The sequence below is a fragment of the Octopus bimaculoides genome, chromosome 11, assembly GCF_046866305.1.
Source record: "Octopus bimaculoides isolate indiv1 chromosome 11, ASM4686630v1, whole genome shotgun sequence".
Lineage (NCBI taxonomy): Eukaryota > Metazoa > Mollusca > Cephalopoda > Octopoda > Octopodidae > Octopus > Octopus bimaculoides.
In genome coordinates, this window is record NC_142938.1 from 7,636,631 (window position 1) to 7,651,634 (window position 15,004).

General features: G+C 37.5%; 1 protein-coding gene across 3 annotated transcripts in view; it reads left to right on the forward strand.

Moving 5' to 3' along the window:
* LOC106874883 (F-box/LRR-repeat protein 5) overlaps positions 1–11,059 on the forward strand; it is a 44,504-nt gene extending 33,445 nt beyond the window's left edge. For all 3 annotated transcript variants that reach the window (XM_014922792.3, XM_052971465.2, XM_052971466.2), the window contains 2 exons: positions 6,825–7,071; positions 8,343–11,059. In XM_014922792.3, coding sequence (XP_014778278.1) covers positions 6,825–7,053 — 229 coding nt within the window. In that variant the 3' untranslated portion in view covers positions 7,054–7,071; positions 8,343–11,059. The remainder of the gene's footprint in view (positions 1–6,824; positions 7,072–8,342) is intronic.
* Positions 11,060–15,004: the final 3,945 nt, after the last annotated feature.

The following is a 15,004-nucleotide window of genomic DNA, read 5'->3' on the forward strand; positions in this document are numbered from 1 at the left end:
TTTTCTAAATTAGTATTTCTGATGTCTTGTGCAGTTTTGGCATGTATACATTATTCTTAGTTTATTCTAAGAATATGGAAAATAACAAGTCATATATATAGGCCCAGGCATGACAAATTGGTAAGAAGCTCGCTTCTCAAACCCATGGTTTTGAGTTCAGTCCCACTGCGTGACACCTTGGGCAAGTGTCTTCTACAATAGTCTCAGACCAACTAAAAAGCCTTGTGAGTGGATTTGGTAGATGGAAACTGAAAGAAACCCGTTGTGTGTGTGTGTGTGTGTGTGTGTGTGTGTGTGTGTGTGTGTGTGTGTGTGTGTGTGTGTGTGTGTGTGTGTGTGTGTGTGTGTGTGTGTGTGTGTGTGTGTGTGTGTGTGTGTGTGTGTGTGTGTGTGTGTGTGTGTGTGTGTGTGTGTGTGTGTGTGTGTGTGTGTGTGTGTGTGTGTGTGTGTGTGTGTGTGTGCGTGCGTGCGTGCGTGCGTGCGTGCGTGCGTGCGTGCGTGCGTGCGTGCGTGCGTGCGTGCGTGCGTGCGTGCGTGCGTGCGTGCGTGCGTGCGTATATATATTTGTGAGTTTGTATCTCACATGCACATATATGACAAGCTTCCCCACAATTTAGGTCTCCTCCTAACTTCATTCTCAAGACATTGGTTAGCGCAGGGTTATAGAAGGCACTTCCTCAAGTAATTGTGCTGTGGGACTGAACCTGAAACCACATGGTCGCAAAGCAAACTTCTTAACCACACAGCCATGCCTGCACTCATTTTCTGAGGGTGTTTTTGTTTTTTTTTTAACCCTACTAATTAAATATTATCATCACTAACATTTTCACTGGATAAATGTGTTAACTTTTAACATTCTTAATCTAAATGTTCATTAATATGCATTTCTATATCTGTTTGTCTCTACAAATTGTCAGTATTAAGAGGGTCATTCAACCATGAAACTTTTGTTCCAACTGCACATGCTTCTTTTTCTTTTTTTCTTCCTACCCATCATAACACTATTGTGTTCATAACACTATATTGATATGCATAATATTACATTTGGTATATTAATAGATACTGCTAGGTTAATTTCTCTCAACCATGCGATCATAAAAGCAGGTGCCAAATAAAATTACCATAATGAACATGGATAATTAAAGCAAGATTATGCTTATGCTGGTTAATTTTATACTGCGTGTAACATTCTCTATCTGTGTGTATATGTGTATCGTTACTCTCATTAGTGGTTGTTGTTTTTTTTTGTTTATGGCTGTGAAATTATTCTGTTTTAATTATGTGTGATTTATGCAAATTATGTTCTTCCAAAAAGCTTTCACTCTCTCCATTTTCTCTGTCTGTCTCTCTCTCTCTCTCTCTCTCTCTCTCTCTCTCTCTCTCTCTCTCTCTGTTGATCTCATTGAAACAAATTTCTAAAATTAGTATTCAAATTTCAATCTTAAAATTGATATCTGAAACTGCAAAACGCACACACACACACACGTGCACATGCACACACATACATATGTGCACCAACCATTGATTCTGATGCTTCTAATCTACTTGAGAAATGAAAACATCAAGCTGTATTGGAAAAATTCTCTAAAAATATGAAACACATTGATGTTGCATTTTGAATAAAATGTAAAGTAACGCTAAAACAATAGCTCTTGGGGGGGAAACCTTTGCGTTTAATATAATTCTTTCTTGTTTAAAATGTCATCAATTCAACTTGGTATTGTGTGAGTATCTTGTTGACTTTTTTAGTTACACTACCTTCATATCATCTGACATATCTATCAGTTCTAATGGTTCAATTGCACCAATTAAGTCCTTGATCTCAACATTTTATGCCCACCCTACATTAAAGTAAAACTGGAAAATCATTTTAAAATTTATCCTTTACTTGCTTCAGTCATTGGACTGCGGCCATGTTTGAGACGCTGTCCTGAAGGGTTTTGATTCCAGCGCTTATTTTGTTTTCAAATCAGGTGCATATTCTATCAGTGTCTTTTTGCTTAACTGCTAGGTTACAGGGACGTAAACTAGTACTGGTTACAAAAGCAGCAAGGGAGCAAACACACACCGTGGGCTTCTACACAGTCTCCATCTACCAAATTTAATCATAAAGCATAGTTTAGCCTGGGGCTATAATAGAAGACACTTACTCAAGGTGCTGCATGATGGGACTGAACCCAAAACCATATGGTTGCAAAGCAAACTTCTTAACCACACAGCCATGCCTGGAGAAACATCTAAAATATAACAAGCCTTGTCTATTCTATTTTATACTTTTACATTCATGAGGTTGAATAAATATTATCTGTAAGATGTTCTAGAAAAGGCATGGGTAGCCCTTTTCGAGAGGCAGGCTGCATGGGACCATGGCTCATCATCAGATGGATCACACTACTAAGCAATTTAAAGTAATTCTTTGTTGGCATGCCATTCAGAAAACTGTTCTAGAATGTTCTATACTCTTTTCACTTTTATAAATTTAAAAGCTTAATCATCCTGCTTCAAATCTACAGTTTGTAAATTTTATAAATGTAGAGCTTTTTTTAAAACCTTTTCACTAACCTCCCTCACAGTTTCAGTGCATTACCCACTTAAGTTAACAGCTTTTGTTTCTTAATTATTTATTCTATAAATTTATTTACAGTCTGCTCATACTTGAAAAAAAAAAAAAGTATTTAAGAAAAGGAGGGAAAAAAAGTTGTGTTCATGCATTTAGCATTGCAATTTTGTAACTTACTTTTTGCTTTACATACCTGCCGTATTCTTCCTGCATGTGTCTTACAATTGCATTGTTTGTTTGATTCTATTGTTTCTTGGTTGTTGTGTGACTCTAAAGCTTTCTTCATTTCCTTTATAGTTTATTTATTGTTTTCTGTGATGGTTTGAATTGAGGATCAATCAGTTTAATGTAAATTGTGTGTACTACAAAGTACACAGTGATTTAATGTAGACATTTAGTCTTTTAAGACAAATAACTAGATCTTCCATTATCCAAGTATTATTGAGCAGTGTCTTTACTCCGCTTACATCATCAATACTTCAGCAGATTCTATCTTTATCAGTTTGCTTCTGTCATCCCAGTGCCACTTAAATATCTTGCTGTACCTCTTATCTATGGCTTCACTCACTCACTCACCATGTTTTCTGCCAAAGCTCTGCATGAAATACTCAAAACATTTTCTTCAAAATATTCTTTCCATAGATACTTCTGTGTTTACTAAACTGTATTTTACTATTGCTTTACATTCATTTTTAATTCTAACACAGTCAATGTCACTTTTTATACATCATCACCATCATCATCATCATCATCGTTTAACGTCCGCTTTCCATGCTAGCATGGGTTGGACGATTTGACTGAGGATTGGTGAAACCGGATGGTAACACCAGGCTCCAATCTAATTTGGCAGAGTTTCTACAGCTGGATGCCCTTCCTAACGCCAACCACTCAGATAGTGTAGTGGGTGCTTTTACGTGTCACCCGCACGAAGGCCAGTCAGGCGGTACTGGCAACGGCCACGCTCGAAATGGTGTCTTTTATGTCCCACCCGCACAAGAGTCAGTCCAGGGGCACTGGCAACGATCTCGCTCGAAAACCCTACGAAGGCCAGTCAGGCGGTACTGGCAACGGTCACGCTCAAAATGGTGCATCTTATGTGCCACCCGCACAAGAGCCAGTCCAGGGGCACTGGCAACGATCTCACTTGGCTTGCCGGGTCTTCTCACGTACAGCACATGTGTAAAATATTTGTCTTTTCTTCAGTAAATATCAACTTCCTTTCAATTATATATATATTCTTCATATTTCTAATCATTCGGTAAGAATCTGTCCAATGTCAGTTACATAGAGGAATAAGACTAATATGATTTCATTTGGACCACAGAATACTGGTAGAAAGAAACCAAGAACATTTACCTACCGTAAATCCTCGAGTATAGGTAGTCTGCCCTTGAGTATAATACGCAGGGGATTTTTAGGGGGCTGTACCTCTGAAGAACCTAAACCTTGTGTATAATACGCACCCCTTCTCTAACTTGAGTCAATGAGGTCTATATAACGTCCTTGGTTTGTAAACGTATATACGGTAACGTCCTTTATTATTATTGTATATATAACATAATGCAAACGTGTAGCTTTTTTGTGCACTTTGTTTGCAGAAAATAAAGAAATAACAGTAATAATGTCAGTGAAAAATAAATATTAAGTAAATTGCCTTTACAATCACTTAGAAAATTTTGCTTAGAAAATATTTTTCATTTTTAACCTCATATATAGTATGCACTAGAAATTTTGACCTTTAAATTTTGGGGGAAAAGTGCGGATTATACTCGAGGATTTACAGTATGTGCAGCGCTAAACTACTTTTAATTAAAAAAGTATAAACATACAAACGTCATTTCAATGAATTTCAATTTGCTTTCCATACCATTCTCTTTTGGTTATTTCTTTCCCGGATGTAGTCACACCTTCTTAGAATAACAGTGAAGAATCAAGATTTCTATAATATGTTTGTAAATTGATTGCTTAAAGAAATCTACTTGACCATATCTGGCTCTGGTCCAAAGTACTGGCATACGGAAAACTCATACTTATTATGGCAATACATTTATGTTAACAGTTAGTGTTTGAGTGTATTTTAACAAATACAGCAGAGGCCTTAATGAACAAACGTGTAAAATAAAGATTATGAAAAATAATGATTGAAGTAGAGCCAACACACACTGTAACTACTTACATTATAAATGCTTGACTTTGGTCTCTCAACTTCTTTCATTATTTTATATTTTCATGGTACCCCCCTATCCCTGCACACCATTATTTATTTCTCACATGGTAAAGATTATTAACAGATTTGCTTATGCTTGTGCAAGACTTGTTCCGTGTTCTGCAAACGGATTAGGTGCTGGCACATGATATCGTATGAATATATTCGTGGTACGTAGCTTGAGAGTTTAAATTATTCTGCAGGTAATTTGTTCCTGAAAAAAATTACTTTTTTTTTTTTTCTCTTTTGAACTAAACTTACCAAATTGGAAAGTATCGTTCAATCTGTCTGGTAATTTATTAGCTTTGTTCAGTCTATTTAAGGAGACATCTGTTTCTGTCTGTTGAACTCTGTGGCAACTGAAGACAAATATAGGAACAGGAATTGTGTCAGTCTTAGCAGCCATGTTTAGCTAACGTGAATTAGTATTTTAATTATTTCATTTCAGCAAAAATACAATGGAAATTAATCATCCAGAGATAAAGTTGCTTCTTTAATAAACCTAGAGAAATCATTTTGATCAAGTTCAGCATATTTTTAGTCTGGTGGGCAGTGAAAAGCTCTATTGAAAATGAGTAACTTCTATTTAAAGTTAAGTTCATGTTTGGAAGAGACTGTGTAAAGCCTTCAGCCAGGTTCTTTTCTCAGTCTTCTATTGTTATCCAAGTTGTGGAAGCTCTCAAGCCAAAATTTAACAGCATTGAATGCTCATGAGAAATTTTTATAGGCAGGTGACGTTATTGAAAACTTGCCAAGTCAAGGTTTAAAATCTTTCTGTGTCCTGTTCTTGCTGTATTATGGTATTAAATACATTATCATTACAACACATTTTCACTTTGGATCTCTTTTGAAATGAAGATTATTTCAGTGATGTAAACTAATAACAGGACTATGTCAACCGGATAAGAATTCTGTTTCAGACTATTTTTCCAGGTCCTCTTGTTGGTGTTGTCTGACAGAACTGACAATAAAAGTGAAATGGATTCAGGTTTGTTGCTGTAATACCAATATTTCATCTTCCCATCCTCCAACTCTCTTCCCCCCAGAATACTAAGAGAGACACAAAAACAGTCCCTGGCGGAGAGAGGGATTGGATGGTTAATGTTTTTTGTTTTTTTTTTATTTTGTTTTGTTTATCAAAGAATTGGAATTGGGTACTGTTATCAGTTTCTGGCCTCATTCTATGCTCTGAGGAAATGGTTCTACAGATTCTTAACTTCAAACAGTGTTACAATAGACATGTAAATTTACTGCAGATCTGAAATTAAAATACCACGTTTTTGAAAGGATAAAAAGAAAAAGAAAGAAAGCTGAATGGTTGATCTGTAAAAGGCTGGCTTATTTCCTCTTTGCAGATAAAAATGTAGTAGTCTTTGCAAAGTTGTATTGATTCACCTAATGACAGAGAGAGAGTTTGTAAATCAGATTAACAGATGGCTGTGTGGATAGAGAAGCTTGCTTTGCAACCATGTGGTTTTGAGTTCAGTTTCCACCACATGGCACCTTGAGCAAGTGTTTCCTACTGTAACCTTGGTCCGACCAATTCCTTGTGAGTGAATTTGGTAGACGGAACCAGTGTGCGTGTATGTCTGCATTCCCCCCCCCCCCTGTTGGTTTGTTTATATCTCTGTAACTTAGTAACTCAGCAAAAAAGACCAATAGAATAAGTATCGGGAATGATTTGTTCAGCTGAAACCCTTCAGGGATGTGGTCCCTACAAGCATGGCTACGGTCCAATGACCGAAACAAATAAAAGATCTGAACAAAAGATGTTGCAGCAGGGACTTGTATAACTTGAACGATGTAAAATGTTAGAGAAAGAAACCTAACTGTTTCCTGCAATAAATACATCTACAGCAAAATTATTTCATGGCCCCTTAAAATAACACTGTGGACCCCTCAAAATCTTATATGGACTCCAATTGAGAACGACTGCATTAAATGATTACCATAGAATGTTCAATTGTATTGTTCATGAAATTTTTGTTAATATTAATTAAATCTGTTTTGTAATTAACTAATTTTTTTCTCTCTCTCTTTTTCTTTCCCCGTTTCTAGAGCTCTCTCCACTTATGGAAAATTATCGAATTTAACCTACCTTGATCTTTCTGGCTGTCTGCAAGTCAGCGGTGATGTGCTTGAAAAACTGGTGGAATCTTGTCCAAAACTGCAGCATGAAAATCTCTTCTACTGTGATAATATTAGCAATGATCCTTTTGAATACACAGCCAGTGGATGTCAGAATCTACAGTGTAGCAACAGAGTTTGCTGCCGAAATGGAGAGTAAGCTCAATTTGATGAGCAGGTAAATTTCTCCCCACTTTTTTTTCTTTCTTTTCTTGTGTTGTTATAGTTTCCATGCCATCATTTCAAATTAGCACATGCTGTCTGTTAGTGTGTGTCTGAGAACAGAATAAAACAGGAGATTTAATTTGTCTTTTCATTATAACATCATAAATTATATAATCTCAACGTGTTTCTCTAGCAATTTCTTGGGGTGCAGAAGGAGAAGTGGCGGGGGAGGGGGTAGATGTGAAAGGGGAAGTGGCTAAAGGGGGGTTGATGGTCAAAAAAGTTTGGCAACCCCTAGTGTAGACTCTCTCTATATCTTGTCGCTCCATTAAGTTAAAGAGCTGTCAGAATTGTTAACATATCAGGCAAAATGCTCAGCAACATTTCTTCCAACTCTTTATGCTCTGAGTTCAAATACCACCAAAGTTGACTTTGCCCTTTCATCCTTTTGGAGTTGATGTAATTGACAACCCCCCCCCCCTCTCTCTCTCTAAAATTGGTGGCCTTGAGCCAAAATTTGAAACTTTTAAGGTAGAATTATTACCACACCGGACAATAATGCTTAGTGGCATTTATTTCAACTCTCTGCGTTCTGAGTTCAAATTCCACCAAGGTTGGTGTTGCCTTTCATCTTTTCAGGGTCGATGAAACAAGCATTTGTTAAGCCCTGGGGTTTATTGTAATCAAGTTTCTCTCCCCCCGCTCTCAAAATTACTGGTCTTGTGTCAGAATCAGAAAGAATTATTTTATTGTTAGAAATAATACATTTCTAAATCTCTGAGAGAGATTTATACGATGAAGTAGTTGTATGCTGTCAACTTAATGTGACAGTCCTCTGAAGGGAATAATACTACTGTTGGTTAGACCTAGGAAGCTGAACCACTTCCTGTCAGCCTTGACACATTTCCTGTGTCCTTATGTTTACAAGAGGGAGACTGATGACGAGCAAACACTCAGAAACATGTCTCTGGATGCAGGCTTAGCTGGGTGGAGGTGCTTGTCTTCCCCTTGTAAACATAAAGACACAGGAAATGTGTCAAGGCCGACAATTAAGCAGTGCAGCTTCCTAGGTCTAACCAACAGTAGTATTATTCCCTTCAGGGGACTGTCACATTAAGTTGACAGCATACAACTACTTCAATTATTTTATTGTTCCTTTAAAAGGTAAAAGAAAAAGGGATCAGATGAAATGTCTGTCAATCGTGAAGTTTCAGCTTTTTTATAAATTGTGCTTTTTTGGCCCTTTTTTTTTACGATGTCTCTTTTCCTCTCCTTCTTTTTCAGATTCATCCCATCTTGACAACTTGTTATGATCAACCAACAGATTTTCTTGTCTTCTACTGTTAAAGTCTTAATTATTTTCTCAACAGTTCTGGGTAAATTTTATTATAGCCTAATTAGTATCCCAATTTCTAAAAATGATTATTAACTTAAACTTGCTGAGTAATTTTAAAGTTTCATTCTTCCTTCTCATTAAATTCTGCAGTTATTATTATTTATTATTTTTTATTTTTATTTTTATTCTTTTGCAATTGGTGAACAACGGCATTATTTGTTCACTGAAATTATCATCAGTGAGAGTGACAAGGGAGTGTATGTATCTCAATGCAGAACAAACACCACAAGGAATTTCATTTGGAGAGCGCTATTTTTTTGTTTTGTTTTGTTTTGTTTGTTTTTTTTTTCTTGCTGATGTTTACATTTTTTGCTAACGTTTATTTTCAACGCACACAATGAATTTCCATGCAGTTCTGTCTACCAGTTTCCACTCAGAAGATATCAGTCAACTCAAAGTTATGGTAGAAGATACTTACCTAATGTTTCTGTGCCGTGAGTTCAAACCCAAAACAGTGCAGTTTCAGAACAAACTCTTTATCTCCCACAATCAAGCACGCTTACATCCCTAATTTAAATTTCACCTTTTCATTGAAGCCTGTCTCATCGACCACTTTGCATTCCAACTCAAAATTCTTCCTCATCTTTCATTTCATCTCTCTGCTGACATAATTTTGTATTATTTTTCATTAAAACATTCTCCTGCTTTGCAACGTACATGCTGATGATGATGATGCTGCTTTCAATTTTTTTTTACCTTTACTTTCCATGAAACTTATTCACCAAAAGAACTCAGTGTTAATGACAATTCTTAACGACATCACTCTATCAGCCAGTCTGTCGGATGTTTTCATACACCACACTGGTCACACTGCTCTACCTTGCGTCGTCGTAGCTTTCACACGATGCCACCCTACCTGCTAAAACAGGCCGACAGGCAGCCAGGCCAAGATTCCCTCTGAGTGGGATCACCAGTCCTTACAGCCGAGTGCAACTGGAGCTATGTGGAATGAAGTGTTTCGCTTCAGAAACACAACACACCACCAGGCTGGGAATCGAAATCACGATTGCAGCACCTTTATCCACTCAGCCTCACACCTTTGCTAATAATTATATTCAAAGAGAAGTTGAAGCCATCCAATAATAAACTTCCAACATCTACTAGCTCTCTCTCTCTCTCTTCCCCCCCACCCTCACTCTTTCTCTCATAGCTACAACTGTCATTGCTTCCATCTTAGAAGACAAAATGTCAATTTTGATATGTGATACTCTATGCAAATCATATGACATTCCTGCATTTTGCCCATCTAATCTTACTGATGAGTTCACCTAGTTTTCCTCTTCTCTACATTTCAACTAATGCTCCTATTTATATTACAACTATATTATATTACTGTACTGCAATTATGTCATAGGTTCAATAGACAAATATGCTGATTGCTTCTCATAGGCAAGCCACACAAGTTAATTATTATTATTATTATTTTTTTTTTACATGAATGGGCATGTGGACTAATTAGCAGTGACTTGTTATAGCTCTCATCTTTTACTGGTTTCAGTCATTGGACCGTGGCCATGCTGGGGCACTACCTTGAAGGGTTTTAGTTGAACGGCTCGACTCCCCTCCCACCTCCCCAGTACTTGTTTTTTTTGTTTTTTTTTTAAGTCTATCACTTATTTCATTGGTCTATTTTGCCAAGCCTCTAAGTTACAGGGACATAAACAAACCAACACTGGTTGTCAAGCAGTGGTGGAAATAGACACAATCACAAATATGTATATGTGAGTGTGTATGTATGTGCATGTGTATATATATATATATATATATATATGGGTCCAATCCATGCCAGCATAGAAAGCGGACGTTAAACAACGATGATATATATATATATATATATATAAACAAAAGTAAATGAGTATATGCATATATACGTACAGGTATGTGCATACCGACATCCACCTGTATGTATAGGTGCATATCTGGGTACAGGACATTGCAAACAAACGTAGACGAGAACACACGAGCCACATAGAGAACATTCTACTTCATCAGCTACCCACGTTTTAACACCGGCGTTTCAGTTTCCATCTGCCAAATCCACTCAAAAGGATTTGGATTGGTTGGCCCTGGGAGGACACTTATCTAAGGTGCCACACAGTGGGGCTGAACCTGAAACCATGTGGTCAGGAAGGAAACCTCTTACCACTAAGCCATTAGTTACATATTAGATTTTTTTTTTTTTTTTTTTTTTAGTGAATTTAGTTTAGCAAATTACTGATATTTTTGTTTCCTTTTATGCTGTTTTTTATTATTATTATTATTATTATCCTTAAACTATGTTTGTTCTCTTTTCCTTAGCTACACCTTTAGATCTCTTACCTAAGCATTCGTTTAGGCATCCTCGTGCCATTAGGTCCTTATCATAAAACCGTTGTTGAATAATTTCCAGAAAATAGCGAGAGGCTTCAGTACTTGCTGCTGACTCTCTCTCATTGTGACATTTTTAATTTATTTTCAATTTATTAATTATTTACAAAACAAACTCTTAATCTCTAAAAAAAAAAAGAAAAAAAAAAATGTTGAACTCTGCTAATAAAATACCGGTGTTACTTGAAGCAAATCTGCTTAAAGAATGTAAAATATATAATAAACAGTAATCAATTAACAGACTTTTCTTTTTAATTGATTTTGTTTCCTTTTATTCTTTTATTTGTTTCAGTCATTGGACTGTGGTCATGCTGGGGCACTACCACGAAGGGTTTACTCAAATTGTCTCCAGTACTTTCTTTTTTTTTTAATGTCCGGTGTATTTTCTGTTGGCCTCTTTTTTGCTAAACTCTTAATTCATGGGGATGTAAACCAGCAAACGCTGGTTCTTATACAATGGGGCAGGGCAGACACAAACCCACACACCCACAGATAGATAGCTAATAGTGAGGAATTATCAATCCAGGCAAAAGACTTCATAAGCTCTCTGACATGTTTCAGGAGATTGAAATTGGAGGACATTGCTTGCATGACACTTGTTTTACAACTACCATGTTATGTGAAGTCAAGGAGACAGTAACACACTCACAGTGTGTGTGTGTGTGTGTGTGTGTGTGTGTGTGTGTGTGTGTGTGTGTGTGTGTGTGTGTATGAGCCTGAACAGGCTAGTTTCCAGTGAGAAGCCTGTGAAATTTTAAGTTACATGGAGTCAAAATCAAACTGTTTCAATGAATATGTAAGTTCTGCTAAATGTGTTCAATGCCTTTTTCTTTTGTTTGTCCACTCGTCCGTATGTGTGTGTGTGTGCGTGCGCGTCATACTAATATATACTTTTGTTATTTACACCACCTGTCCTCGTCTGTTGTTATTATTTGTATATTCTCCCATATATATATATATATATATATATGTATATGTGTGTGTGTGTGTGGATATATATATAACTGGCTTTCAGTTTCTGTCTACCAAAATTTACTTGCAAGGTTTCGGTTGGCCTAGGCCTATAGTAGAAGTCACCCAAGGTGTCACGATGTAGGATTGAACCTATAACCATGTGGTTGGGAAGCAAACTTCTTACCACACAGTCACACCTCGTTTTAAAGTCTGGAGTGAAAAAGCACATATTATCTTCAAAGAAATATGGTATATTGTTCCAAGTTAGAATTGCCCAGCGAAAGAATGTAGCAATTATGAAAAACTACATCACAAAGGAATTAACGTATAAATGGAATTTGAACTGGAAATTCTTGATTTGTTAAATGGAATAAAAAAAATATATATTTGATGCTTTGAGAATACAATTTAATGAAATGGCAATGTTGCTTTATTTATCTGTGAAAGAGATTTAACCATTATTGCACAGGAACCAAGTATAGTCAGTTCTGTTCATGTGCATTGTTTTATCATAGTGGGGTACTTTCTAGAATCTTCCATGTTTCACACGATCATGATCATCATCGTTTAACGTCCATTTTCCATGCTGGCATGGGTTAGACGGTTTGACTGAGGTCTGGAAAGCCAGCAGCTGCACCAGGCTCCAATCTGATCTGGATGCCCTTCCTAACACCAACCACTCTAAGAGTGTAGTAGGTGGTTTTTATGTGCCACCAGCACAGGTGCCAGTCAGGCGGGCCTGGCATCGACCATGTTCGGATGGTGCTTTTTACTTGCCACCAGCACAGGAGCCAGTCAGTGGCACACATTTTATTTTTACCAACCAAATAGGAAGATGTGGCAAGAACTAATTTGCATATGATTTAGCATGTTGCATCACTTGCAAAAATTTAATCAGCACAGCGAGGGTTGAAATGAAATTTACAAGTCAGTTAAATAAAGGGAAACACCGACTGTTACATCTGAGGGAAATACTTGGCAAAGAGACAGTAATTTTGGTGGTTTTATAAAATTTGTTTTGGTAAATCTGAATTCTTCTAATTGTCCATTTACATTGATGACTCACACTTTGCAGCCATTGAACTATGCATTATCAAATCTATATCTATAAATGTCAATATTTCTTTTGAAATGACATCATTATTTCCCAATGACTCTTTCCTGAAATTTGCACACAACTCTAAAATTATCCCAGAATAATGTATGGCCTGGACACTCTGTTTTGGCAACAGTGGTTTTTGTTGCTGGAAGTAAATATATATCATCATCATCATCATCGTTTAACGTCCGCTTTCCATGCTAGCATGGGTTGGACGATTTGACTGAGGACTGGCGAACCAGATGGCTGCACCAGGCTCCAATCTGATTTGGCAGAGTTTCTACAGTTGGATGCCCTTCCTAACGCCAACCACTCCAAGAGTGTAGTGGGTGCTTTTACGTGCCACCGGCATGAAGGTCAGTCAGGCGGTACTGGCAATGGCCATGCTCAAAATGGTGTATTTTACGTGCCACCTGCACAGGAGCTAGTCCAGCGGCACTGGCAACGATCTCGCTCAAATGTTTTTTCACGTGCCAGTAAGGCGACGCTGGTAACGATCACGCTCAAATGGTGCTATTTACGTGCCACTGGCACATAAGCCAGACAGCTGCTCTGGCAATGATCATGCTCGAACGGTGCTCTTAGCGCTCCACCGGTACAGGTGCCAACACAATTTCAAATTCACTTGCTCCTACAGGTCTTCGCAAGATGAGTTTGGTGTCCAATGAAGGAGAGGTTGGCATGGATGCCAGCTGTCTAACCTGGCTCAATTTCGATTCCACTTGCCCCAACAGGCCTTTGCAAGCGGAGCTTAGTGTCCAATGTAGGAAAGATTTGCATAAGTGGGCTGGCAGAGGCCTTGGATTTTGGTCTCACCTATATATATATACATACATGCACGCACACACACACACACACACACACACACACACACACACACACACACACACACACACACACACACACACACACACACACACTCTCTTTCTCTTTCTCTCTCTCTTTCTCTCTCTCTCTCTCTCTCTCTCTCTCTCCAGGCAGAAAGAGTAATGGAAAACAATTGACATGGACTCTTTCTGCTCTGCTCATGCTCAAAGAGATATACACTCACACAAACAAACAGTGAGAGGAGACAGAGAGAAAGAAACACTAAAAAGAGAGGTTCTCAAACTTCTTAGGGCACTTCCGAAGAGAAGGGGTTGGTACAGAAAGCCCAAACCTGCAGTTCAGTTTTTGTGCCTCTCCTCCACCTATGGTCATGGATGTTTGGTAGTGACCAAAAGAGTGTGGTAGCTGACGCAAGTGGCTGGAATGGAATCTCTTCAAAGGATGTTTGTGGTGACATTATACAACAGGGTGCATAGCTTAGGGATCAGTGAGTCTCTCCAAGTTGAGCTGCTACTTTTGAAAATTGACGAACATGGACATGTCATACACATGGGGTGCTGAAAAGTTCCTGGCTTTGGGTAAAAGAAAATATAGGAGGATCGGTTAATTATGATTTTATTTAACATGTTCCCCTCTCAGATTCACACATTGCAACAGTCCTTTAGTTTTTTCTAAGCCCTGTAAAAAGAACTCGGAAGGCTGGGCCTCCAACCAGACCTTCCATGATATCCTTAAAGCCAAGAACTTTTCAGCACGCCTTGTAGATGAGGCATACAGTAGGAGGAAATACTGTAAATCGATGAAGAATATATACAATAAAGAGAGAAGACCTGAGAAGTAGTTTAAACAGACTGAAGAACATTAGTCTTCATAGATAAGAAGAGACGAATGGAATGTCATATTGCAGAGTAGTTTTAACTGGTTCCAATATTGGAAATAATGTCAGAAACAATAATGGAGATAATGATAATGACATATCTGTTCTGTAAGCTAAGATTTAATTAATGTAAAAATTAATTTTGCAGTATTGTCAAGATATTTATTCAGTGTGGTAAATAAAACAACTGGAGAATATCTCGATAATTTTATATTGATTGTGTTTCTATATATCTGTGATTTATAGAAGTAGCATTTAAATATGAGTTGCTTATTTGACATGGGATAAAAACGAGGTTGATATATGGGAGATAAAAATAGAAAAGAGATGCTGGTGTGTAGAGGGGGAAGGCATAGAAACCCTATTAAAATAGAAAGTAATGAAAGAAGAAAGACAAGAAAAGCTATTGTAAAACACTAGCAACT